The sequence below is a fragment of the Acinonyx jubatus genome, chromosome C1, assembly GCF_027475565.1.
Source record: "Acinonyx jubatus isolate Ajub_Pintada_27869175 chromosome C1, VMU_Ajub_asm_v1.0, whole genome shotgun sequence".
Taxonomy (NCBI): domain Eukaryota; kingdom Metazoa; phylum Chordata; class Mammalia; order Carnivora; family Felidae; genus Acinonyx; species Acinonyx jubatus.
The window spans coordinates 43,661,454-43,688,354 of record NC_069381.1 but is presented as its reverse complement, the minus strand read 5'-3'; the positions used below and the strand labels follow the sequence as shown (position 1 = coordinate 43,688,354).

The window sequence follows — 26,901 nt, the reverse complement described above, 5'->3', positions numbered from 1 at the left end:
CTACCTGGGCTGACAGGCGAGAGCCCCAGCCTCTGATTCACTGAGATAAACTTGGTGGAGACGATACCCCTCCAGGTTTTTGGTTATGCCATCCCACCGGCCTGGAATGCCCTCACTCAAGCTCTTCCCGTCCCCAAAGTCCTCTGTGTCCTCACTCACTCCTTCCTGGAGACCTGAGGCCCTTTGTGGCCACCCCCTTATTGGCACTAGGTAGATGGCCTGTGTTGCTAGTTAGCTTGCAGTCTACATCCTGTCCCCTCGGCCCTCTAGACCCTGAGCTGCAACCGCACCAGGCAGAGGAAAACAAAGCACTTTTTAAAATGCTAAGATGGGGGCGCCCGGGGGGGCTCAGTCGGTTGAGCATCCGAGGTCTGCTCAGGTCACGATCTCCTGGTTCGTGAGTTCGAGCCCTGTGTCGGGCTCTGTGCTGACAGCTGGGAGCCCGGAGTCTGCTTTGGATTCTGTGTCTCCCTCTCTTCCTCTCTCTCTCTCTCTCTGCCCCTCCCACACTTGTGCTCATGTGTGAACACCCTCTTTCTCTCTCTCTCTGCCAAAAATGAACCAACATTTCTTTAAAAAATGCTAAGGTGCACCAACAATCTGGGACTCAGTTTCCTAATTTGTAAAACGGGAATGATTACTGCCATCCCCAACCCCTCCTATACACACTCCCTTCAGGGTCATTGTGAAAAATCTGGATTAGAAACGATTTCAGGGGTGCCTGAGTGGCTCAGTCGATTCAGAATCTGACTCTTGATTTCAGCTCAGGTCATGGCCTCTAAGTTCATGGGATCGAGCCCCGCCATCGGGCTCCATGCTAACAGCGAGGAGCCTGCTTGGGATTCTCTCTCTCCCTCTCTCCGTCTCTGTGCCCCACCTACTCACGTGCCCTCTCTCTCAAAAATAAATAAATAAGCGAACATTTTTTTAAAAGGAAACTATTTCAGAAAGAATAAAATGTATGGGGAATCTTTAAAGGCTATCTATCCACTTTACAGATGGGGCAACTGAGGCAGGGGCAGAAATGGGTTCCAGCATCTGAGAGTCCGTGATGGCCAAGCTCCACCCTTCCCTGAGCTCGGGGCCTGGCTGGCCGAGCTCTCCTCTGTCCTCTGCTCACCTTCTCAGTCCTGCGGGCCAGGATGATCAGGCCTCGGATGGACAGCACCTTCATGATGGGGTCCTGGTGGTTCAGGCCTTCAGCCATCCTCCCCAGAGAGTACTCCTCAGGGATCCGCTGCACCTGTTCCATCTGGAGAAGCTGCAGGGGTGATGGTAATTACTCCCTGGGCCGAGGGCCAGTGCAGCCATCCGTCTCCCCACGCACGGGGAGTGCACCCCGGATGACCAGGGGCTAAGTGTGGGGCATGAACGATTGTTATCTGGTCAGCGCTGTCCAAAGCAAGCCACGTGCGTAAATTTAAATTTTCTAGAAGCCGCGTTAAAAAAGCAAAGGAGAAATCGATGAAGTCAATTTTAGTAATACATCTTATTTGACCCAATATATCCAAAGTCTTATCATTTCAGCATGTAATCAATAAAGAGATTATTGACATATTTTAGTCTCTAAGACTTTTTTGAATCAAGTCTGAAATGCGGTGTGAATTTCAAACTCACAACACATTTCGATTCAGACAGACACATTTCAGGGGCTGACTAGGCCCTAATGTGGCTGGTGGCTATCATATTGGACAGTGCTGGTCTAGTTGGTACCAGCCACTGGCTCCTGTCCCCACCCAGCCATCAGTGTTGGTGACGCCAGACTCTGTCCTCTCTGCCTGGCTTCCCTCTGCCCACCGTCCTCAGTGAGCCCCTCAGCTCAGGATTTTAACTGCCAGCCCTAGGCATATAACACTCAAGGCACCGTCTCTAGTCTATGGCGCCGTCCAGAGCTCCTGACTTGGAAAACAGTTTGCCAGAGGCTGAACGTGTCACTCTCCAGCTCAGAGCCCCTGTGCCCCCCCACTGACTTTCACCATCGGGCCCTACTTGCCCCTGGGGCCTCATTCACGCCATGCCCATCCTCACACTCTGACCGCCAACCAGCTGCTAACTAAGCTGCCCGTTGTCTGTGGAAGGACCCAGGCTTTTTGTCCTTTCTGTGCTGGCAGGATGCCCTTCTGCAAGGGCGCCCACTTCCACTCAAGCACCTTGCGTGGCTCCGTCTAAAACTAGGCTCCCCCTCGAAGCCATGGTTGACAATGTGCCCAGGCCTCGTCTGGGTGGACTGCCCCCTTCTCTGGGAGCCCTGAACAGGGAAACCCCAGTGCCCCTATCTACTTATGCGTCTGCCTCCTGCCACCCCTCTGCCCTCTGGAGCTTCCTTGAGAACACAAACTGAGTGCCTCTCCTTGGGTCCCTGTTACCTAACACAAGCTCTGGGGTAGAGTATGTGCTTAGAGCACACTTTCGGTGCATGAGTTCAGGTCCAACACGAAATTCGGTTCCTTTCCTCCTTAGAACTACCCTTCCCCTTTGTTCCCGTGGCAGGGGTTAGCAACACCGCCCTCCACTCTCCAACCCTAAACTGGGCATCACCCTCATCTCCTTCTTCTCTCCACCACCCTCCCACCCACGGCAGCCCCCTGCCTGGTCAGCCTCAGGAATGCTTCTCCCATCCGTTCCCTGGCCTTCCCTCCACTGTGACTATTGAGGCCCTGTGTCTGTATGATGAAAAGAGAGAGCTGGGGAGAGGGGCAGGGCCGTGGATCAGAGGGGGAGGAGGCAGGAAAGGCTCCACCCACCCCTCCACCCATCCACCCAACTGATGCTCAGACCTGCTCTGTACCAGGTTCTGGGCTACACGCTAGAGATGCAGGGAAGCATATTGATGAGGATGATGGTGATGATAATAATAACAGCAGTAATACCGCTGACTCACAGACGGTGCTTCCCAGGTGCAAGCACTATTCTCAGAGCTTCACGTGAACTCATTTAATCCTCAGCAAAACATTATGAGGTGGGCAATTTATTATCCCCATACTATAAGCGAGGAAGCCAAGGCACAGGGGGGTTCCGGGACTTGCCAGGGTCACACGGCTCCCCTGAGTTCACCTGCCGTTGGAAGAAGCAAGCACGCACATAGACAGTCACAGCAGAGGTGGCTAGGGAAGCTGGGGAGGGACACGTGAGCTACGTCAAGGTGCCACAGTGAACATAGTGGGCCCGGCTCTGGCCGAGAGCAGCCCACATCTTCTGGGGAGGAGGAGAAGGCCTGGACCAGGCTGAGGACACTTGCCCCAGGGTGGAGAGCCACTGCTCAGTGCTCCAGGGGAATGTTAAGGAAAGGGTAAGCCTAGAGCCCCATCGACACATGAATGGATAGACAAAGGGTGGTATATACACCCAAGGGAATATTACTCAGCCTTAAAAAAGAATGAAATTCTGAGCCCCTTTAACAACATGGATGAACCTTGAAGACATAAGGTTGAGTGAAAAAAGCCAGACACAAAAGGACATTGTATGATTCCACTTATGTGAAACTTACAATGCCAAGTTCATAGACAGAGAGCAGAGTGCTGGGTGCCAGGGGCTGGGGAGGCAGAACGGCAGCATAGTGTTTAACGAATACAGTTTCAGTCTGGGACAGAGGCTGCATTTAGGAAGGACGACGAGCAATTCTGTGGACGGTCCTGACAGCTGCACAAGAATGTGACTGAACCTAATGCCCCTGGGATCTACACTGAAACATGGCTAAACGGGTAACTTTTATGTTATGTATATTTTACCGCAATTTTTTTTAAACTAAAGAGAGGGAGGGAGGGAGAGAGTGGGTTTGTGTCTGGGTTTGAATCCTGGATCTGCCACTTACGAGCTGTGTGGCCTCGGAAAACTTAACTTAAATCTGTGCCTCAGTTTCCCCTTCTAAACTGGGGGATGAAATAGCATCTGCACCACAGGATTATCATGAGGATCAAATATATGTGTAAAACACTAAGAACGTGCCTGGAGGATAGTAAGTGCTCAATAAATGTTACCTATTAAAAAAAAGAAATAAAAGAAATAAAACCATCTATCCTCAAATAAGTCAGCAAATGTTAGCTATAACTGTTGGTGGGTGTCCTCTTCTGGATCTGACCCTAACCAACCTCCTGATTCACCTCCCCCAGCACCCCCTGGTACCCTCCACACATTCAACTCAGCTTAGATGTTACTTCCTCCAGGAAGTCCTCCCTGATGCTCCCACCACCACCACCACCTCCAGTCTCCTTTCTTCCGCCACAGCCTGGACTTCCGCCATCATAGCACAGGTCACTCCATGGCACCCCATGTTATAATTACGGTGTCCTCCGGCTTCCCTACCGCATTGAAAATTCCTTGAGGGCTAGGCAGAGTCAGTTTCATATTTGTACCTCCAACCTTGCAGGTCTGGTGCCCAGCACATGGCACTGCCCAGCCAAGGTTGGGGTTGCCTGGGCATGAGGGGAGTCTGGGGAGAGTAGAATGGGGTGAAGGGGTGGAAAGAGGAGGACCAAAGGGAAATTCTATGAGGCCTTTGTATTCTAGAGCAATCATGCTCATGAAACTCTCAGTTGTTAAGTACTGTTTGCACAGGAGAAATGACTGGTCACGTGAACTGAGGTCTGTGCTCCGGGTGGCCCAGGGGAGCCTCGCCCGGCGCCCGCTGCCCCTCGGTACCTCCACGAAGAAGGCGGTGGCAGTGATCTTGTGCTTCTCGTCGCCTCTCTCCAGGAGCGGGATGAGCAGGTAGAGGATGCGGCAGAGCTCCTGGCAGGAGTAATGCACCATGGCCCTGGGGGTGAGGAGGGGCGAGCAGTCCTCTCAGGCTCTCCAGCCCCGGGGGCCTGCTGGGTGGGGTCTGGCCTGGCAATCTAAACTCTGGGCAAGTCAGGGGCACCTGGGGGCCTGTGTTCCCAGGATTTCCCACCCCGACAGGCTCTCAGAGGCCACCTGGTTTAACTGCTTTGTTTTACAGATGGGGAAACCGAGGCTCAGAGTGAGAAAGCTCGCCCAAGAGCACAGAGCATACAGCCCTTTGCATGATGCCTAGAACACAGGAGGTGCTCAATAAATGCAATTATATCATGAGACCCCCGGGACCGCACCATCCTGGGCACTCAGAGCGCAGGGTTAAAGAACAGACTGTAGGAGCCACATCACCGAAATCGAGGTACGCCTTCCCAACCTTATGCGAGTCTGTGTATGGTTGCAAGGGAAGAGCCTGGTCTGGATCAGGAGGTCATCTCCCAGCGTTGCCACTTCCTAGCTGTGTGACCTTTGGTGCATAACTGTCCCTCTCTGCACCCTGGCATCCTGCTCTGCAAAATGTGCGTTGATAATCCCTGCCCACTGGTCAGCATAATGATAGCGAAAGCTAACCTGTGTTGAGCTCTTGCCATTACCAGGGGCTCTTCAAAGTACTCTATTCAACCCTCATCCCAAACCCTGGCGATGGGTCCTATTCCTATTTCCACACTACTGATGGGCACACTGAGACACAGAGAGGGCAAGGAACTTGCCCTGAGACACACAGCGGGGAGGGGATGAGCTGGGACTCAGACGCAGGCAGACCGACGCCAAGGCCCGACACAGAAATACTAGACCACCCCACCATTTCTGTATTAGCGTGGGCACTGAAGTCCCAAGACCGCGAGAAAAGGTGCTTTGTAAGTATGCTAAGTGCTCCACAACTGCCGGGCACTGTCATAGCCACAGCCTCCACGGACCGTGTGCCATTATTCATGTGTGTGGCATCCACCCGCCAAGATAGGCGATACCCCGCCATTCAGAAAACAGGTGATGGACCGAGGGAAGGGTCTGGCCCAGAGACAGACGCGAAGCCACGTGTGTGTGAAGATGCTGGGGTCTCTGCCTCCCTGCACCCCCTGCCCCAGGGAGCCCCAGCCTCACCTTGCCAGCAGGGACACTCCGCGGTGGTGGTTCTCGGCCTGCCCCATGAGCTCCCAGCCGCCCTGGTCCTCCAGAAAGGTGACCTCGTATGAGCAGCCCATCCTCAGCAGCAGGGTTTTCACCACTTTGACCACCCAGCTGCCAAGACAAGGGGGCTGAGATCTCCTGCCACCTGCTCCCACAGGCCGGGACTCCCTCCCAGCAGCTCCCATCTGGCCAGACCCGCATCTCTCGGCCATGCTGATTGTTAGATAGCGATAATTGGTGTCTCCAGACAAAGAGGCTTTTTAAAAATGATTGTTAGCTTTGAGAAAGAGAGTAAACAGAAGCAGAACTCCCTTCCTTTCAGAAATGCTGCTTTATCTTCCCGTTTCTCCTGAGCCTCTTCCCTAGAGGGAGAGGTGGGGGCCAGGCCTCCCCAGCTGAGCCCCGGGGTCCTGCCTCACTCGTCCCCACTCCTTCACGCCCATGACCGGGCAGCACCCTGCAGGACAGTCCTCTCTGCTCACTTGTACAGTCACCTGCGCTGGCCCCGAGTCCTTCACCCCCTCAGGGCATGTAAGGAGTGATTCGCCAACCTGGAGGCACTGAAGGACCCCTCCCCTGATCCGGACGCAGCGGCACGTCAGGCCTGGTCCGGCCTCTCCACGCTTCCACCGTTTCCTCCAACAGCCTCCAAATTTTAACAAAAATGCCGCTACCCTTCCTCCTTCCTCCCCACCCCCCTCCCAAAGATACAGCGCTAGGAGCCCCCAAGTGAGGTCTGTGCTGCTTTGCAAAAAAGGGGAGGCGACCCTAAGAGGAAGTCTGGGGACAGGGGCGTGGCTCCTTTGTCTCCCCGAAACACCCACTCCGGGAGCGTCACCTCCCTGGAAGGTTCTCAGCTTTTCCCAGCAAAGCGGAGCATGTGTTGCCCTGACCCTACAGCGGGATGGGGGGGCCAACGACCCAACGCGGAGCTGCATCCAAGTGCGGGGCTGCTGCAGGGCGCAGAAGTGGACATCATTACGCAGGGCGGGGGACGCTCCCTGGACAGCCTGGCTCAGGGAGGCCACGCTCTTCATCGCTAGACAGTCGAGAACTTCTCCGCCACGTGCTCCCCTTCCCTCCCCCACCCAGCGCCTCCTCTGCTTTCCTCTGATTCTGTTTGCCGTGGAGCCCGCCGGCTTTCTGAGTCAGGGGTGCCGGCCTCACGAGTGCTGGCGGAGTCAGCATGGGTGGCCCGACCTTGGCACGTGGTGTCCCGCTGGGATGCGGTCCTGTTTGTCCTTCCAGCACACCTGTGGGGCAGGAAGACTGCCCCCATTTCGTAGGCAAGAACACCAGGCCGCCAAGAGGCTAAAGCAGTTTACCCAGCAGACACAGCCTAAATGATGGAACCAGCACTCAAATCCAAGGTGCTCTAACTTCAAGCCCCGCCACACAAGGGCTCGCCCTCCGCCCCTCAACGTGTACCCCTCTGAGCATTACACAACAGAAGCCAAAAAAGAAAAGACTGACAGGGGCACTTGGGTGGCTCAATAGGTTAAGCGTCCAACTCTTGATTTCCACTCAGGTCATGATCTCACGGTTCATGAGCTCGAGCCCAACGTGACAATGTGGAGCCTGCTTGGGATTCTCTCTCTCCCTCTCTCTCCCCGCCCCGCCCCTTCCTCTCTCTCTCTCTGCCCCTTGCTCACTTGCATCCTCTCTCTCTCTCAAAAAAAACAAAACTTTTTTTTAATGAACATTAAAAACAAAAAGACTGATAAACTCAACTACACACAAACGTAAACCTTCTGGATGGCAAACGACCATGAAATGTTGCAGGTTAAGTGACAAACTGGAATACGAGTGACAAAGACTTAACGTCCTCAGCACAGAAAACGCTCTCACCAGAAAAATCCCCAGCAGTCCCGTATAAAACGGGGCAGACACTGCTCACAGAACAGGAAACACAAACGGCATTTCACCTTCCACCTCATTCAAAATAACAGGGGCGCGAATGAAAATCACAGCGTTTTTTCCAACTTTCAGATCCGCAGAGATAAACGTGTCTGTTCCCTTGTGCCGGCAAAGGCGTGGGACAGTCATTCTCACACACGGCTGCACTCCGTGCCCTCTGGGGAGGGCACTTCGGCAAACTGGGTGCGCAGGGGGTGCTGCCGTGTTCCCCTTCATCACTCACGGCTCACCAGCACTTTCCACTGCGCATGCCTGTTCCAGCTCGAGATTTCGATGCAGGGACCCTTGGACACGCCCATTCTACTTTCAAGAATTCGTCCTACATGTACAGTCACGCCTAGAGACATACACACGAGCTCACTGCAGGACCGTCTGTAAGTGCCAAGGGCTGCAAAGTACCTAAATCGAGAGGATCCTGGTTAAATAGACTATGGTACCTTGAAACTGCACTTACGGGGATATTATTTAGCTGTTAAAAATAATGAGGCAGCTCTACATGTATGATCTCCAAGATATAGTAGCTGCTCAAAGCAAAAATGTCTAACTGTAAAGTCCGCTACCGTTGGTATAAAAACAGAAATCTAAATGTGTGCTTATCTCTGCATAAACCAGCTGGGGAAGGGTATGAAAGAACCCGGTTTTTCTGGGGAGGGTCACTGGGTAAGGAGAGGAAAAGAGACTCACCTCCGACCTCTTTTGAGACTTTTACCCATGTGCGTATATTACCTACACCGGTTAATAATTACAAATAAAACGGTGGGGGGCGGGTTCCTGGGGGCCTCAGTCGGTTAAGCGTCTGACTTCGGCTCAGGTCATGGTTTCACGGTTCATGAGTTCAAGGCCCGCATCGGGCTCTCTGCCGTCAGCCCAGAGCCTGCTTGGGATCCTCTGTCCCCCACTCGCTCTGCCCCTCCCCCACTTGCACGTGGGCTTGCTCTATCAAAAATAAACATTTGAAAAGGTACTATATTAAAAAATAGAAAATAAAATGGTGGGCCGTGGATACAACTCTAATACAAACAATATCTCTAGAGAGCCCCGGGGGAGAAACGAAATTGTGAGCTGATTGCTTGCCATTGTCCAGTGTCAGCCAGAGCCTGGCCCACACATCACAGCAGGTGCTCCCAAACAGTTGTTGAAGAAATGTACTGGCTCTCATAAAAGTGTGCTTCTGTTTTCTCCTTTAGTCCCAAAGCTAATTTCTACTGATCGATCGCTCTGACAACGCTCGAAAGGACCCTCGCTGGGTGGCTCCCCCGCAGTGGACATACCGCACGGGTACGAAGACGGAGGGCTGGGCGTCCTTCTTGGCGTCCTTGCGCAAAGCCGCGCGGCCAGGCAGGTTGAGGCCGATGTGGTAATGGACCTGAATGAGCAGGGCCAGGAGCAGCTGGGGGTAGATGCGCCTCACGAAGCCCACGCAGCTGCTGACCGACAGGAGCTCGCACAGCCCGCTGGCTGCCTGGGGGCGGAGGGGAGGCTGGCTGCAGGCTCCGGTAGGGGCCCGGGTCGCTTCGCTAGCAAGCTGGACGTGGACCTTTGCTCTTCTCGGGCTCAGATTGGGAGAGACCAGAGGCGCCTGGTGGCTCAGTTAAGCCTCCGACTCTGGGTTTCGGCTCAGGTCGTGATCTCACAGTTCATGAGTTCTAGCCCCGCATGAGGCTCTGTGCTGACAGTGTGGAGCCTGCTTGGGATTGTCTCTCTCCCTCTCTCTCTCTCTGTCCCTCCCCTGCTTGCTCTGTCTCTCTCTCAAATTAAGAATATTAAAAAAAAAATTTTTTTTAATTGGGAGAGCCCAGCTCTCAACGCCCCCTCCCGCACCCCAACTCCTGGCTGTCTGGGTGAGCCCTACACGAGAACAATAGCCTGCCTCCTTGATGTTGACACAACCCTGGAACAATCATGGTAGAGGGATCCTCTCCCACCTTTTGTCAGGTAGAGTCTTTTAAAAAAAATTTTTAATGTTTGTTTATCTTTGAGAGAGAGAGAGAGAGAGAGAGAGAGACATAACCCGAGAAGTAGACGCAAGGCTCTGAGCTGTCAGCTCAGAGCCAGACTCGGGGCTCAAACTCATGAACCCTGAGATCATGACCTGAGCCGAAGTTAAGATGCTTAACCGCCTGAGCCCTGCCCAGGTGCCCCTGTCAGGCGGGGTGTTGATCCCGTTGTGAAGGTGGGGAGACAAACTCAGAAGGGAGAAGACACCCATGGTCACCCAGCCCTTGGGAGCAGAGCTGGGACTCAAGTCCCAGGTGTCTGGGACTCAGACACCAGGTACAGGATGCCCTGCCTCTTCCTCATTCATAACACAGGCACAGAGACCGTGAGGGGGCACCCATTGCCCCTTCAATTTGGCCCATTAAACCAGGCCACCGTCACTGGATCCCCTGGTGCCCAGCAACCAAGAGAAATTAACCCCAGCCTTGAGTGGGAGCCAGGGAGGCCCAGACCTGGACTCTGTCACTCCACACCTACTGATCACCCCCCTGCCCCTTCCATCCATGGCTCCCCACACCAGCCCTCCAAAGTCCCGGAAGCTTGGTTTTGTTGGTATTTGACCCACAATGCTCCCTGGGACCTGACGGGTGCTCACCTTCCAACTTCTCCACCTGCTATGCAGTCTGTCCTGGCCTGGGCCCGCCTCCCACTGGGCCCACTAAGGCCTCACTGGCAGGAGGAGAGTGCAGGGGCAGGGGGAGGTGACAGGCAGGGGTCACAAGATTGGATGGCTCATTCTGGTCCACCACTCCCTAGCCCTCTTTGGGCCTCAGATTCATTCATCCTCTGTAAACTGGGGTCTCTGGTCCTCTTCCCGCCAGCCCCACAGGCGATGGAGGGTGAATGAGGGGAGGGGTGGGAAAGAAGGCTTCTTTACGAAGAAATGGCCAAGATCCGTGCCCCCAGGCAGCCGGCCCAAGGGAGAAGCCTTGGATTGTGAAGTTGGCATGTTCCCAGGGAAACAAGTCACACAAGGAGGGCTGGGTGGGGACCACGAAAGGCAGTTTGTACTTTACAGCTCAGCAAGCCCTTCCACACACACTATTTCACTTTTCCGAACAGGTAAGATAGACAAGGCAGGAGCTATTACTGCCCATTTTACAGATCTAAATACCAAGGCTAGAGATGGTTATATAGTGAGGGAGTGGCAAGCTAAGCTAAGCTTCTGGGACTCAGAGCCTTTACATTTTTCAGTAGACCAAAGATAATGCTTGTATCCAAAGAACACGGTCAGCAGGATAAAGAGAAGTCTCTAGTGATGTGCTACAGGGCTCTGCTCTTGGCTCAGTCTTGCTCAAATGGTTTGTCGACACCGTAAGATAAAAATGAGTCCGCACTGTATCCATGCTCGGACTACGCTTGAACAAAAAGCACAAACGGGTGACTCAAGAATACACTAACACACAACGGCTGAGAGAGGAAACGATGAGTGACCAAATCAGGGAAGGAGCGGGTGCCCATGCCTTATTCGTAGAACTCAGTGCTGGGGGAGAGGGGCAAAGGGACACGGTGGCAAAACGCAGGATTCAGAGCTAGGAGATCAGGGTCCGAGCCCTGGCCCCACCACTCACTAGCTCTGTGACCTTGGCTAAGACCTGGGATGTCACCGAGCAACACTGTCCTCCTCTGTTAAGGGGTAACATCACCCACCCCTCCACCCACCATGTCTTTGCTTCTCTCCACCAGCATGCCTTGTTCTCTGCTGAATCCCCAGAAATTATGTGTGCCCGGCACACAGTAGGTGCTCAATTACTGTTGTTGACTAAATGAATCAGTTCAACAATTTTTTTTTTAATGTCTGCTATGTACCTGTATACGCTAGACATTAGGGATATCCCGGTGGGCAAAACAGGTTCAGGCACTGAATTCGTGCATCTCACAGATTACTCAAAGGACTCCACACACTATTGCCAAATCACAACTGGGGTAAGCTCTCCCAAGATAAAGTATGTGAAGCAAAGTATAAGATGCACAGATTTGATCATGTCAGGGAGATAAGGGCAGGCTTCCCCGAGGAGGTGATGCTTGACTTGAGAGCTGGGGGATGAGTAGGATTTAGGTTAGTGGAGAGAAGTTCAGGAGAGAGACAGCATGTGCAAAGGCCCTGTGACGGAGATTGCGTAGTGTGTATGAACTTCTGACGACGAACAACAAGGCTGGGCTTAAGTAAGAGGGACCACGGAGTGTGGTGAGGCTGGCAAAGGGTGCACGGCCTTAAGCACAGGTAGGGACACCATGCTATTCTCAAGGGCAATGGGAAGGCATTGAGGGTATTGAGAAGAGCAGAGGTGCATTTTCAAAGATTTTTTGGCTGTGGTACAGATTGTAGGAGGAGCTGGAGTGGAAGCAGGGAAATGAGCAGGGGTATTATCTAGCTGGCTAGGACCAAGGTGCCAATGATAGAAGCGGAGAGAAATCTATCCTCCCACCCAGTCACCTTCCTGCAGTCGCATTGCCTCCTGTGTTCTCAGGGCTGACCTCTGAGTCTGGCAGCCACCTTCTCACCCACCATAGGGAGCAGACTTTATCATTTTCATTTACAGATGCAGAGACTGAGCCTCAAGGAGGTGAAGTGACTTCCTTAGGTCACAAAATACTAACTCAGCAAAGCCAGATCTCAGACTCAGGTCTGTGTGTCCCAGGTCATTCGGTCTCCTCCTCCCAGGCTGCTGCTGTCCCTGTAAGCAGCAGTACTGGGCCATCCAGTGGGTCACAAACAAGAGCCCAGAAATGGACAAGTGTGCCCAAGGCGCACAACTAGTTCCTGGCAGAGCAGGGCACTAGAAGCTGGGTGTGCTGAGCTCAGCTCAGCAGGTGTGGAGGAGGGAGGAGCCTAGGACCAAGCAGTCATGGGGTAGGCGAGGTGGGTCCTCACCGCTAAGGGCACGATCGAGGCCCGGCCCTTCTTGGTGAAGGGCTTCTCCTTCAGGCTCATCAGGAGCAGATCCAGGAGGTCTCGGATATCACAGCTGGGCTTGCACAGTATTAGCTGCCTCCACATCTCTGCGCCGTTGCTGGGAGGTCAGGGGTTGGGAGATGGTTAGTGGGGACCAGGGCACTAGCCCCACCCAGCCTCCCAGCAGTTTTGGGAAGAAGACAAGATGCCCTCGAAATGCAACCCATGGGTGAGTCAGCAAGGAATGGTCCAGAAAACACTCTCTAAGAGGCAGGGGGCTAACAATTATTGAAAACCCTATTTCCCGTATCATATCATGTGCTTTATACACGACTTATTCAGCAAATATGGAGCACCTGCTATACGCCAGGCACTAAGCAAACCTCTGGGCATTTGGCCGTGAATGAGATATTCAAGACATTCAAGGTCACTGAATTCTCAAATGACCCTCGAGGTGGGTTGTTATTCTCATCTTACAGATGGGAGTTGAGGCTCAGAGAGGTGAAATCACCAGTCTGAGACTACACAGCTAATGAGCTACAGAGTCAGGAAGTGACCAGCCTTCAAAACCTGTGATCATTCCTCTATGCCAGGGGGGCCCCTTAGGACCTGGACCTTGCATTGGTCACACAATCTCAAGGCGTGTCTGCTCCTGTCCCCTAGAAGTCAGTACTCCAGGCAGGGGAGAGCATCTGGGCCAGCCTGTGAGCACTCCTGTCACGGGGAGCTGAAAGCACTGACCGGCCAGTGCACTAACGGGTTAACAGAACCCTTTCCCCCTTCTGCATGAGCATGTGAACCTTCCATTAACTTTCCAGCTCTGTTCCCCTGGAAACATGATAAAGATAGTATGTCAACTATGTTGCTAGGCAACATCGCTTATAGTAAAAATGACCCAATTGGTAAATTGCATCTGGGCTGGGAGGAACTATAAATTAACTCTAAGAACCGATGAGGACGCTGTAGCATTGAGCTTCCCGGGGTGCGGTGGCTCTTGGGACGGGGCTCGCCCCCCGTGGGGACCCCAGAAGCCAAGTCTATAGAGCTTTTGTGAGAGACAGCGGTTCCCAGGAGGCCTGAGCCATCTAAGCCAGGGCAGCTCCTATACCTTTCACCTGAGAGGCCCAAGAGACCAGCTCTTAAGCCCCGAGTGGGGAATGTGAGGCCTCCAGGGCACAAGATGTAAGGAGACCCTCTCTCTGGGGCTCATGCAAGTGGAGGTGTGGCCCCTGAGAACCAGGCCGCCTTAAATTTTGTCCCAGTGCTGTCTGGCCTGCTGCATGGGCTGCTGCAAGGACTCCTGGGAAGAGGAGCTCCTGTCATTGCTCTGTCCTATATCCTGAGTGACTCCGATGTCAGGTGTGCCCTCCCCCCCCCCGCCCCCCACCCCCCCCCCCCCCCCGCCGGTCTTATGAGTCTGAAGGTTTAGTGATTCCAAGAAGAAACCCTCTGGGGTGGGGGTGGGGTGGCCAAAAAGGGTTAAATTCTTCTGGGTGGGAGGAGGGGGATGTATCACCCTGGCCCTCACCTTCCTAACTGATCTCCCTGGCCTCTGTGAATGGTACCAGCTGTCCCTACTAGACACACCTCGTCACACAGCCCTGCACAATTCTGCCCTCATGCTCAAACAACCATCTTAAGGCGTGGGTCCCACAACTTGCTGCCTTGTTCTGTTCATTCAGAAACGTGTGGGAGTGTTTCCTGGACTGGGAGGCTGGAGCAGTCAGTCTGGCCTCTCTGGCCACAGTCCCCTCTGCCCATCAGGCCCCTTGCAGCATCCAGCCCTGGGCAGGCACTTAGCTCAGCTGGCTGCATTACTTGTCACAACCAGCCATCTGGGGTGGGAATTCTGCAGGGAGTAGTTCCCCTTCTGCCTCTAGGGGAAAACTGAAGCCCAGCGCGGGCAAGTAAACCACCCAAGACCACACAGCAGGTAGAGGCAGGGTCAGGACCAACATTCAAGCCTCCTTTCTACGGCACCCCTAGATCTCTGGGCTTGGAGTTGGTCAAATCTGAGTTTAGGTCCTCATCCTGTTGCTTGCTCACTGGGTGCCAAGGACAAGAGACTTCCCCTTAGTTTGCCCATCTGTAGAATGGGGTTGTTGTACCAAGGAGAGAAGGTATTAGCGCCCTGCACGGACGTATCCGGTGCTTTGGAAATGCTGAATGGCTGTCAGAAGCACCACAGATCTTACGGAAAAGCGGCCAGCTGGGAGGGCAAGGGCCTTCTCTGGGTGGAAGGACAGGTTCCTAGCCCAGGATGGGGGCTGCTCCAACCCTCCGAGCAGTGGTGGCGGGAACCCCTCAGTCGGTACCTGTCCAGCGGGAGGGGACACGTGAGCAGGGCCACGACCACCTCGGTCATGAAGGAGCTGGCCAGGAGGGAGACGGGCAGCAGGGCCACCTCGCGGGCCCGTGGCTCCTGGATGTGGTTCAGCTGCATGTAGATGGCCTGCATGATTTTTGGGATCTGGGGCAGAGCCGGGGGCGGCCGTGAGCAGGCGGGTGGCCGGTTGGAGAAGGCCCGAGGCAGGCATGGGGAGATCATGGAGATGAGAGAAGGCAGGAAGTGGGGGTGACAGGATAGAGTGGCAGGGGAGAGGAGAGAGAGAGAGGAGGGCCCCAGGAGAGAGAGGGGGAGAGGAGGGGGAGCGGCACGCCTGTTCCTTCCCTGGGAGACAGCCAGGGGTCCTCACTGCCCTCCCCACCCCCACCGGATCAAGTGAGTTCTTTCTCACCTGCAAGTCGAGGCACCTAGAACTCACCACCACCACCACCCCTGCCCTGCCCTGGTGCCTTGGGGTTCCGGCACCCCCCATCCTGCCACTGCCAGATGGCCGGTCCCAAGGGATGAGCAGGCCCTGCGGGGTCTCCCTGCCCAGCCCCTGCCCGCAGGGGGCCTTACCACCTCCACCACCCTGTGGTGGTACCACTCCAGCACCGAGCTGATGGTGACCTCCGAGGCCAGCTGCATCATCTCCCCCAAGTCCTTCTCCCGGGCTTCTGAGCTGCCTTTCAAGCCTTCCAGGGCTGCTAACAGCAGGTCCTTCACCTGCTGGGGTCCTAGGAAGTCTCCAAATTCCTGAAACAGGCACAGAGGCACTGACACCCATGGACAGACCCCTAGCGACGCACGCAGAAGTCAGCAGGCAGGCCACGCATACTCCGTTCATCTGTGGGTGTCCAACCCTTTGGGGAGGAGCTACAAAAGAAGGGGCGACATGGCCCCTGCTCCCAGAAGAGGGGGTATGCTTCTGGGCACAGACCAGGGGAGGTCGGGGCACTTGGGGTGGGGCCCATGTGGTTGGGGAAGGCTTCCTTAAAGGGGACTTGAGCTTGGAAAGAGGGAAGGCGGGGAGCAGGCACTGGGGCGGGCTGTTCCCAGGAAGGCCCCGGGGCTGATGGGCAGCAGGCGGTCACCGCGATCACACGCAGAATATTCTGGCATGGGCAGACAGGGTTGTAGGGCCCCAGGAATCGCTTGTTGCTCTCATACAGCTCCTTCTTCTTGGTCTCTTCCTTATCTCTGGCTCCTGCAAGAAGAAAGCCTGTTCCGTAAGGCCCGACCACCCACCCCCCTTTTTTTCTTTAACTTTTTATTAAACATAGATGTAGGAAGTACACAAATCGTAGGTAACCAGCTTGGCCCATTGTTACGTAGTGAATATGTTCATGTAAGCCGGCACCCAGGCCAAGAAACAGAATGTGGTCAGCGCCCCAGAAGCACCTCTTGGCTCCCTTTCAGTCCTCTGTCCCCTCCCCTACCCGGGGTGACCACTGTCCTGGCTCCTAAACCCACAGGTTAGATGTCTTGGTGCCATGTCACTTTCCACGGTGTGAAGACACCAGCATTTATTTCTCTCTCCTACTTCCGACGGACATTTGGGTCGTCTCCAGCGGTAGTGCTGCTCGAACATTCTGGTATGCCTAGTCCGTGCCTTTTGGGGAATGTCAGGCACACATTTGTTAGGTACGTAGCTAGGGGTGTACCTGCTGGGCCCTAGGGTGGATCTAGGCTCAGCTTGAGGGGATGCTGACAAATGGTGTTCCGGTGGGGACCAGACATGTGTCAACGGGCGGGGCACGAGGGCCCCCGTGGCTGCACATCCCACGAAGCGAGCTGTGCGTTTCCCGTTTGCTGTCCTGGTGCGTGTGTAGTGATACCTCTACACTACCCTGGCCTTCCCACACTCCCTTTTCTGCCTTTTTTCCCTTTAGTGCCCATCATCATCTGACTTTATGTATTACTTGTTTATTTGGTTGTCTCCTGACGACAAGAAGCTAAGTTCAATAGGGAGGATTATTTAACTTCGTTGCTGTATTTTTGGTGTCTAGAATAGACCTGGCATGTTTTTTGTTGAAGGAAACATATTTCAGGCTTGTTTCCTAAGGCCTTATTGTGGCCCAGCCTGGGTCCTACCTGGATCCCCCCCAGGGTATGCAAGACATAAACAGAAGAAAGGGCCGTCGAGGCAGAGGGACTATATGGACCAGATGTGTGGGTTGTCTGTAAAGGGAGGAAGCTTGACACCTGGAATCAGACAGACCCAGGTTCAAAGCCAAGCTTTGCTGCTGGCTACACTCAGTGGGCGTGGACAAACCACGTCACCCTTGAGAATCTAACAGTGCGGGTCTGGGGGTCACCAGAGAAAATACAAGATACCCAGTTAAATGTGATTTCAGATTGCCCGGTCACTCTGCCTCCAGAGCCAGGAACGTTGAAACAACATGCCGAAGTCCCTTGGGCAAGGTCGGGACTGTGGAGAAAGGGAGGAGGCAGGTAACAGCGGAGACTCTGTGCCCCTAGGTTCAGTGCCAGCTGGGTGCCTGTGTCAGCTCATTTCACGTCACCGGCTCCCTAGAGCTGGATCCGGCATTGTTCTCCCACCTGCAGGTCTTAGCTACTCCAGACGCTAACGTGGGACCTGTTCTTTGTTCATTCGTTCAATAGAAGATTCACCGGGCACCCACCCCGTGCCCAGGCCCAGGGCCGGGCCTTCGGAATGCGGTGGTGAATTAAGACACAGCCTTGCCCGGCTCTCAGCACATGAGGGCTACCGTGCCCGAGTGGGCATATGGTGCCATCGTAGGGCTGTGCACATGGGAGTCACAAATTACACTTGGGCGCCTGGGTGGCTCAGTCGCTTGAGTGCCTGACTCTTGATTTCAGCTCAGGTCGTGATTCCAGAGCTGTGGGATGGAGCCCCGCATCGGGTTCTGCGCTGAGAGTGAGACCTGCTTAAGATTCTCTTTCTCTCCCTCTGCCCCTCCCCAACTCATTCATTTTCTCTCTCTCAAAAAATTTTTTCGTAAATAAAAATAATTGTTAAAAATGACACTGGAGGGGCGCCTGGGTGGCGCAGTCGGTTAAGCGTCCGACTTCAGCCAGGTCACGATCTCGCGGTCCGTGAGTTGGAGCCCCGCGTCGGGCTCTGGGCTGATGGCTCAGAGCCTGGAGCCTGTTTCCGATTCTGTGTCTCCCTCTCTCTCTGCCCCTCCCCCGTTCATGCTCTGTCTCTCTCTGTCCCCAAAATAAATAAAAAACGTTGGAAAAAAAAGTGACACTGGAAGGCGAGGAGGGGCTCGGATAGAAGGATGGCTTAAATAAAAATAGGTTTGTTTGTAGCCCTTCTCCTCTGGTTCTGTGGGGACTGAGACTTCATACCAGCTTCTGCAGACCCCACTGGAGGCTCCAGCAGATTCCCAGGCTGAGCACATGCCCAGAAGCCTCGCCTCAGAGGCACGCCGAAGGGCTTACGTTTTTGGAGCTCCAGGATAGTGTAGAGGACGATGATGCCGTCGAGAGCCTTCCGGCCAATCTCCTCATGAGGATCTCCAATGCGAAGGATGAGCCTCCCCAGCAGAAGCCCCAGCGCCGGAAACCCCGAGGACATCTGTTTGTGTCATAACTTTAGGGACTGGGTCTTAAAGGGTCAATAATACTATACAGTAAATAGTGACCAGAGCTGGATGGTCTGGCCCTGATAGCAGAGTCCTCTGAGGATGACAAGGGTCACCTGGCAATCTCTGGACAGATGCATGGGCTCCCTTGGAGCCAGGAAGATTCTCCCTATGAGTGTCCTCCCCTCCCAGGGGCAACTCACAAACAAAGGCAGGGTCAGAAACATGTGGTTCAACACAGAGACGTTGCTGTTCACAGCCCGTGCTCGCTCATGGGTCTTCCCGGAGTTCATCCAGGGCCCCAGGGGCTGTGAGGACAAGGACGAGACTCAGAGCTCCAGGTTGGAGGCCAGCCTCTCCTGCCTGGGTGGGCAGGTCGACCTTCACCAATCAGCAGGAAGCTTCCAGGGAGGGCATAAAGGCAACTGTCCACAGCCCTCCTCCTCCTCCTCCTCCTGGAGCATAGGGAGACACGGGGCCCAGGACTGGAAGACGAGAGGGAGGACGAAGGCCAGTGGGGAGAGAGATGAACGGTGGGGAGTCACGATAAAGAGAGAGACAGGGACGAGAGTAGAGAAGGCAAAGCGATAGGGGCAGCTAGAACAGGAACACGGGGGATAGGGAGAGAGTGACAGAGAAGGGGTTTGGAAAAGGGTCTGCACGAGCGACAGGGAGGCAGAACACTGGCACGAGATGACACCCAGAACTCAAACCCCTCCTTCTGGGCAGAGCCTCCCCGCCGCCCCCCAGCCAGGTCTCCTTTCGTCTCTGTCCTTCCTCTCCTCCCTGCCCCACACCTCCAAGATGCTCTTCAGCCCAGCAGGAGTGGGGTCCTCGACAAAGAGGGCGTTGAGCAGTGTCTGCAGGGCATCCAGGGTCTGTCGGTAAAGTGTCTGTGGACAGGAGGAGGACCAAGCCACTAGGGGGTCTCTGGAGCAGACCCCGGCCCCCGGCAACCCCTCCTGTGGGTGAGGGGTGGAGGGGCATTTGGACCCATGAGAGCCGCTTTCTGGTCCCACCTCTGAGACTAACTTGAGGTGCGATATGGGAGGAATTACTCCCCCCACCCCCGCATGGGTTACGATTTCCTTACCAACAAATCAATAATTATTAGCATGTACTCCTACCTTCAAGGAGGAAGCAGAGAACTCCCCACCATTACTGAGACTCTACCATGGGCCAAGTCAGTGCCCGGTGATTTGAACCACCATATCACTTTGTCCTCAAAGCGGTTTTCTCATTTTACAAATGACGAAACACTTGTCCAACGTCACACAACAAGGTGGTTTCAAGTCATGAGGAGCAAATGAGAGGCTGGGTAGGAAAATGGCACTAGGACAGTAGGAGCCAGGTAACCAGGAGGGCCAGCCTTGCTTTTATTCTTGTCTCTGGGAAGTGCTCCGATGCTTTTTTTCTGCGCTACACCTAGACCCGAATAGATTTTCCAGGCTGCCCCTTCAGGGAGCCATCTCTCCCCAGGTTCCTCTTCCCTTGGCCGCGCCACAGTCCCAGGATTGTCCTAGGAAGGTGCAGGCATCACACATACACAAGGCTGAGTAGTGGGTTTGAGCCACTCTGGGAAGACCCTCTGTCCCCTGCCTCCTTTCCTTCTGCCAGCTCCTCACATCTGCCTCCCAGGTTGCCACTGTCCAGGCTTCCCCAGTCTGTGCACAGCCGGGTTACACCACAACCACCAAGCCAGCCTCACTTGCCGACTACCTCCTCCTTCCCTCCCATCTGCAGCCCATCCCTGTGCAGCACTGACCTCTGCTGTCTGAGCCTGGTACTGCAAGAGGGCTGCCTGCTCTCTCCCCGGGGAAGCAGGGATTCCCCACCTCTCCTTTGGGTCTTCTCTCAGTGCCCCACCTCCCAGGACCCAGAGCCCTCATGCTGCCAGCGAGGCCTGGCCCCCACTGCTCTCTAGCCTCGCTTCCCAGCGCTCTAGCCTCCGACCTCGGGGCTCCGGCCACATTGCTTCCTTGTCATTCTTGCAGTCACCATATTCTTGCTGTCCTCAGGCCACCGCACAGGCTGTTCCCTCTGCCTGGCAGGCCCTTCCTTCTGGCATCCCTCTCAGCTAACCAGCTGTCTTTAACCTCTCAGCTGCAACACCGGGACTGCCGACCCCCACGTAGGCCAGGACACCTATTCCAGGCTCTTTATAGCACCGAGTACTTCTTGTCTGCAACACTTACCACTGTTGCTAGTTTGCATTTATGTATGTGCTTCTTTGACAAGGTCCACCCCCCCCCACCCCACCCCACCCCCCGCCCCCCTGTACTGCATCCCCCACCCCGTGGTACTTTGGGAGTGGGCATTGTTGATATTTGCTGAATGAAAGGCTGAATGGGCTGCCTCCCTCTGGGCTAACACTCCTCCCCCTGAACCCCACCCACTGACCCTACTGCCTACCCTAAGGGTCAACTCCACCCACTCCTCCTGGGACAACCCTGCCGAGGTTGGAAGATGCTCAAACGAGCCCCCCTCGAGGTTCTCTACTTCTCTAGACCTCACCCCAGCTCACCCCATCCTCAGCCTTCCTCCTCCCAATTGTGGCCACCTCCTCTGGCCATGGCAACACATGCTCACATCCCCCTCGTAGGGCAGGGCCTGGAAGTGGACAGAGCGCTCCCGGTGAGCGATCCCTTATTCACCAAACAGTTATCAAGGGCCTGCTCGGGCTAGGAGAGGTGAGGTACACTGCCCAAGGTCAGGCAGCTTCAGCAGGAGTGTGAAGAGTCCTCTCTGCCTTCTGGAATGCCCTTTCTCTCCCCGCTGGGAGTTCCAAAATGCGCCTCGCTCGAAGAAAACTGACAGCCTGGAGGGCTCACCTGTATGGCCTCCGCCTTGGCCTCGTCTTTCTCCTGCATGGCCTGCACAGAGGGCAGGGAGAACACACTCTTCACGCATGTGCTCACCAGCTCTGACCTTTCTCGCACACCCAGCACGGGCTGGGTGTGACTGGGGGGTGGGAGAGAGACAGAAAACCAGGGCGCGGAGTGAGGGAGGGGCCCCTGGGTGGGAGGCGGGAAGCTAAGGCTGCAGGGCTGGGAGGAGGGCGCCTAGCTGGGGGCTTGGGCCTGGCCTGAGCATGGTGAGGTGGGGAGGAGGGAAAGGGGAGGGCCTCGGGGAGGCGGGAGGGAAGGTCACAGGACCGGGCGGGCACCAAGGACAGGCCTCGGGAGAGACGGACGGAGCCCAGAGAAGTGAGGAAAGGGCTGGGGGTCGGGGAGAGGGCTGTGGACACCTCAGCTGGGTCAGCGTCTCCATGGCCTGCCAGCGGACGGTGCTCGAGAGGGAATCCAGTGGCTCCTCCTGGATCTGCCTCTGGACAGGAGACCACAGAGGGGCCAATGAGGGGGGCAAGGCCACTGCAGGCCCCCAGGACCGAGGCCACCACTCCTCCCGGGGCTCAGGCCGCAGGAGCCCCTGAGCCTGGACAGAACTCCCCACCTCCATGCCGCACAGGGCCTCCGGCAGGGAGAGCCAGCTCATTGCTCAAACCCTGTCCTGAGCTCTCAGGTCAAGGCCACCAAAAACACCCCGCACCCTAACCAGCCACACCTCACACGTGGCGCTCAGCAGGTCAGCAAGAACTGCTTTGGCAGCCTTGTGGTAAGGAGGTATATTTGGGCCGCCGACCGGCCCAAAGCAAAAAATACCATGAATGGCTCTTGGGGGTTGGGGGGATCGAGGTGGATTCCTTTAAAAACATCCTAATGACTCCTCACTTTGGATCTAGCATCTGCACACAGTAGGTGCTCAATTAACGTTAGTTAAATGAAGTTATCAAGGGCGAGGATTTTATGTAAAGGACCCAAAGCTAAACATGATTTCGGGGACTTCAGTGGCCTAAACCAGTCTGGTGGACAACTGAGAAGGGACTGTATTTAGCAAGGTGATAAGAAGCTCTTGGAAGTTTCCCACCAGGAGGAATTTCTGGGGAAAGAATGTATTAAATAATAATGACTGCCCCAGGCGCCCGAGGCTCTCCAGGGAACTCACCACTGGTTGTGTCCTCACCACAAACAAGCCAGTGAGGCAGGCATTACCACAGGTACTTATGAGGTGAGAAGGCTTACAGGGCTCAGAGAAGGGAAATGGCCCATCAAGCTCCTCAGGGTGGCGGAGGGCACTTAGAGGTGGACTGAGGCTCGAGGCCAAGCGTCCTGCCTCCTCCACTGTCCTCCTCCCACCTCAAGCCGTGTCTCATCAGGTAGACGGGGACGTCCACCTCCTCCCCACCCAGCTCTCCAAACCCGCGCGAGTTTCCCACACCATCATCTTCTTCATCAAGGTCCTCTTCGCTACGTCCACTTCGAGCACATCCTGGCTCTCCTGGAGGGTGATGACATTCTCCACCTCGGAGGCAGCAGAGGGCAAAGCCACAGGGTGAGAGGCACGCTGACCCCTGCCCTCAGGGACCACCGTGTGCTCCTACCAGCCACCGCCACCCCAGCCCCAGCCTCCAGCCCCTAAGCACGGGCTCCAGAGGAAGGAGAAATCGCAGTGGGGGTGCCCATTTGAGAAGAGCATGAGAGTGAGGACGAGGGGGTTGGATAATCCCTGAAGGGCAGCATTTGGAGGAGAACCAGAATTCAGTGCAGAGCACTCCCCCTCTCCAGTCAACTGAGGGAGAAGAGGCAGGAGTTGATGGAACAGAAGAGGTGCGGAGACCTTCTGGCTGACATCCCACGATTATGGAAACCTTTTAAGGGCTTTTTAGTATCCCCTCTTTTTTTTTTTTAACGTTTATTTATTTTTGAGAGAGAGACAGTGACAGAGTGTGAGCGGGGAAGGGCAGAGAGAGAGAGGGAGACACAATCCGAGGCAAGTTCCAGGCTCCGAGCTGTGGGCACAGAGCCTGCTGCGGGGCTCGAACTCACAAACCGTGAGATCATGACCTGAGCGGAAGTCACACGCTTGACTGATCGAGCCGCCCAGGTGCCCCCTTTAGTATCCACTCTTAAGGGCACATCCTAGTCAGATCAAGGCATTCTGCCACCTGACAGAGGGAATACCTTTACCAGTGTCCAATTAATCTATTCGTTCTCATTCTTTTCAGGTAGAAGAAGAAAAAAAGACGCGAAATAGATAAAATACCTTCACGTAGTAAGAAAGCGAAACAAGGGAACGTGATGGGCGGTGTGGTGGGTGAAAGATGCCACAAGTTCTTCCCACTGCAGTCAAGCGGACAGATAGCCCTTGAATCTGGGCTCATCTTACTGCTTGCTTGGACCAATAGAATGCCATGGCAGTGAGGACGTGCCAGTTCCTGGGCTAGCCCTTAAGGGAACTGGCAGCCTTTTCCTTCTAGAAGCCAGCTGCCATGCTATAAGCAAGCCCGGCTAGATATGGAATGAGGACACTGTGTGGAGAGAGACCCCGGAAGATGAGGGTCACCTTGGATGTTAGGGCCCCTGCTCCCGAGTGACCTCAGTCTACACCACTCAGAGCGGAAGGGCCACCTCACTGAGCCCAGACAATCTCAGAATTGTCATACAAGCCAGCAGTTCCATCTCTGGGTGTTTAGCCGAAGAAATCAAAAACACTAATTCTAAAAGATGTGCCAACACCGTGTTCATTGCAGCGTTATTTACAACGGCCAAGATATGGAAGCAGCCTGAGTGTCCATCGAGAGATGAATGGATAAAGGCGATGCGTGGGATTTACACACACACACACACACACACACACACACACACACACGCACAGGAATATGATTCAGCCATCAAAAAGAAGAGATCTTGCCATTTGCGACAACATGGATGGACCTAAGGGGCATTACGCTAAGTGAAAGAAGTCAGAGAAAGGAAAACACTGTATGATTTCCCTTAGATGTGGAATCTAAAAGACAAAGCAGATGAACCAATGAAAGAGAACAGAAACAGATTCACAGATACAGAAAACATGCTGGTGGCCGCCAGAGGGGAGAGAGCTGGGGGGATGGGCAAAATAGGAGAAGGAGATTAAAAAGCACAAACTTCCCATCATAAAATAATTACGACACAGGGATGCAATGTACGGCCGAGGCAACAGCTAATAATATGGTAACAACTTTGTGTGGTGACAGGGGGTAGCTAGGTTTATCACCTGCTTCCCCAAACTAGAATGTTACTTCGCTGTAGCGTCTCTAGTGCCTGAAACAATGCCTTGCACATAGTAGGGACTCAACAAGAGTTGTTGAATGACTGCAATAATCAACCCTATTCGTTGCAGACACCATGCTCAGTGCTGTGCACTCACTTCAACTTTATTATGCCTGTTTTGGGGCGCCTGGGTGGCTCAGTCGGTTAAGCATCCTATTTCAGCTCTGGTCACGATCTCACTGTTTGTGGGTTCGAGCCCCACATCGGGCTCTGTGCTGATAGCTCGGAGCCTGGAGCTTGTTTCAGATTCTGCCTCTTCCTTTCTCTCTCTGCCCCTTCCCCCCTTCCCCTGCTCATGCTGTCTCTCTCTCTGTCAAAAAAAAAAAAAAAATCATTACACCCATTTTGTAGATTAGAAGAAACTTCCTGGCAGCAGAAACAAGTGCAAAGGCCCTGGGGCAGGATTGAGTGTGGCAAGAATGAGAAAGAAAGAAGGGCCAGTGTGGTAAGGTAGACAACTGGAAGAATGCCATGTGATGAAGACCAATGCTCCCAAAATGCAAGACCTTTTCTTAGTCCTGTCACCCTCTCTCCATCCCCCACCCTGTGCCACCCCAGGGATTGGAGCTTGCCTCTGAAGCAGCCTGAGGGCAGGGCCTCCCTCTTCCATGGCCCGGCCTGGGTGGATCCCCCACCTCCAGGTTCTGTCTGCCAGCCAGTCTCCCCCTCCCCCACACTGCATGTGTTCACGCTCGTGTCCACCAACCTGTCCAGTCTGCCTCCACTGGCCCTCACCAAGTCCTGCAGATGCTGGCTTTCTCTGGCCTCCCAACGCCCAGACCTGGGTTGGGAATGTGGCCTGAAAATGGCCATTTCTAGCCTTTCTTCCCCTTTTAGAGACCCTCTCACAGTTGGTTCAGTTGTCCAAAAAACATTTATTGAGCACCTACGATGTGCCCGGCACTGGTCTAGATTTGGGGGATAGAGCTGTGACCAGGAGACAAAAATCCCCAATTTATGGAGGATACATTCCAGAGTGATAGGCTAACAAAAAGTAAGATGAACTAGCAAAGCATATTGTACATCAGATGGTGATGAGTCCCATGGAGAAAAGAAGAGCCAGGCAGAGAAACGGGGTCTGCTGGGGCTAAGGAGTGAGGGAGGGGCATCCCAGGAAAGTCATCTGGGGGGTGGGCAGGAAGCATACCAGAGCCATCTTGGCGCCATCGTCTCTCTTCCCCGGCATGTCCACCAGGCATGAGGCCACTTCACTGAAGGCTCCTGAACGTCATAGTTTCAATGAGGAGATAAGAGGGAGAGTAAGGATACGGTGCCGTTCTGGTGCCACAGTTCCGTCTCCCGTCCCCCGCTGGGGCCCTCCAATCTTTAGTCCCCCAGCAGCCAGACTGAGCTCCCTTCCCTAAAAGGCTTCAGGGGCACCCATTCCACTGAGAGTGAAGCCGCCATGCTTGTTAATGCCTCCAAGCCCTCAGGGTCCGCTGTTGTCCCACCTCCCCAGCCCACCTCCTGCTGCTCTCCTCTTGCTCGCCATGCTCTCACCATACTATCCTGCTTCCAGACCAGGGAAAGCTTCCCCATCAGGGCCTTTGCCCCAGTGGTCACTCTACTCCCACACCCCACGCGGTGCCACTCGACTACCGTGACCCATTGGCCAGCTAGGGCTCTTGTTCAAATCTCTGCTGGCCTGCCACTCTTCAGAGAGGTCTCCCTGACCTGCAGGGTAAAGGAGGGCTCACTATGGTCCTCTTGTGCATCATCCTATTCTCTTCTTTTGGCTGTTATCACAATGTGTAATTAAACTCTGATTTGTGAGAGTAGATACCCTGTTTTGTCAGCCCTGGATTTCCTCATCGTTCTTCTGGTGAAAGAGGCCCTTCTCCCCCATGGGCTACCCCTTCCACGTAGCCAGGTGATGAATTATGCAAGCCCACCCATCATCCCCTCTTCAGATAGGGGTGGGCCTGGAACCCAAGCTTGGCCAGTAAAAGCATCCCATGCCCCCAGCCATGGTGATTGGCCCAGGGATGGGCTTTTAGCTAAACAGGACCACTAGAGCCCTTTATTTAAGAACATTGTGGGGGGGGGGGGCACCTGGGTGGCTCAGTCCGTTAAGCGGCCAACTTCAGCTCAGGTCATGATCTCGCGGTCTGTGAGTTCGAGCCCTGCGTCAAGCTCTGTGCT

The 26,901-nt window shown here is 54.6% G+C and overlaps 1 protein-coding gene across 6 annotated transcripts in view; it reads right to left on the bottom strand.

The window, feature by feature from the left end:
• The window catches only part of MROH7 (maestro heat like repeat family member 7), a 59,033-nt gene that overhangs the window by 8,058 nt on the left and 24,074 nt on the right, over positions 1–26,901 (bottom strand). For 4 of the 6 annotated variants that reach the window (XM_027059102.2, XM_053214093.1, XM_053214095.1 and 1 more), the window contains exons 4-18: positions 25,907–25,980; positions 22,889–22,972; positions 21,858–21,937; positions 21,442–21,571; positions 19,408–19,503; positions 18,814–18,918; positions 18,468–18,603; positions 16,130–16,242; positions 15,615–15,791; positions 15,025–15,179; positions 12,689–12,827; positions 9,087–9,277; positions 5,872–6,009; positions 4,639–4,753; positions 1,121–1,261 (exon numbers count right to left, since the gene is read on the bottom strand). In XM_027059102.2, the coding sequence (XP_026914903.2) occupies positions 1,121–1,261; positions 4,639–4,753; positions 5,872–6,009; positions 9,087–9,277; positions 12,689–12,827; positions 15,025–15,179; positions 15,615–15,791; positions 16,130–16,242; positions 18,468–18,603; positions 18,814–18,918; positions 19,408–19,503; positions 21,442–21,571; positions 21,858–21,937; positions 22,889–22,972; positions 25,907–25,980 (1,874 nt within the window). Of the gene's footprint in view, positions 1–1,120; positions 1,262–4,638; positions 4,754–5,871; positions 6,010–9,086; positions 9,278–12,688; positions 12,828–15,024; positions 15,180–15,614; positions 15,792–16,129; positions 16,243–18,467; positions 18,604–18,813; positions 18,919–19,407; positions 19,504–21,441; positions 21,572–21,857; positions 21,938–22,886; positions 22,973–25,906; positions 25,981–26,901 lie in introns of all 6 variants that reach the window. The other 2 variants (XM_053214096.1, XM_053214097.1) reach the window with 2 other exon arrangements.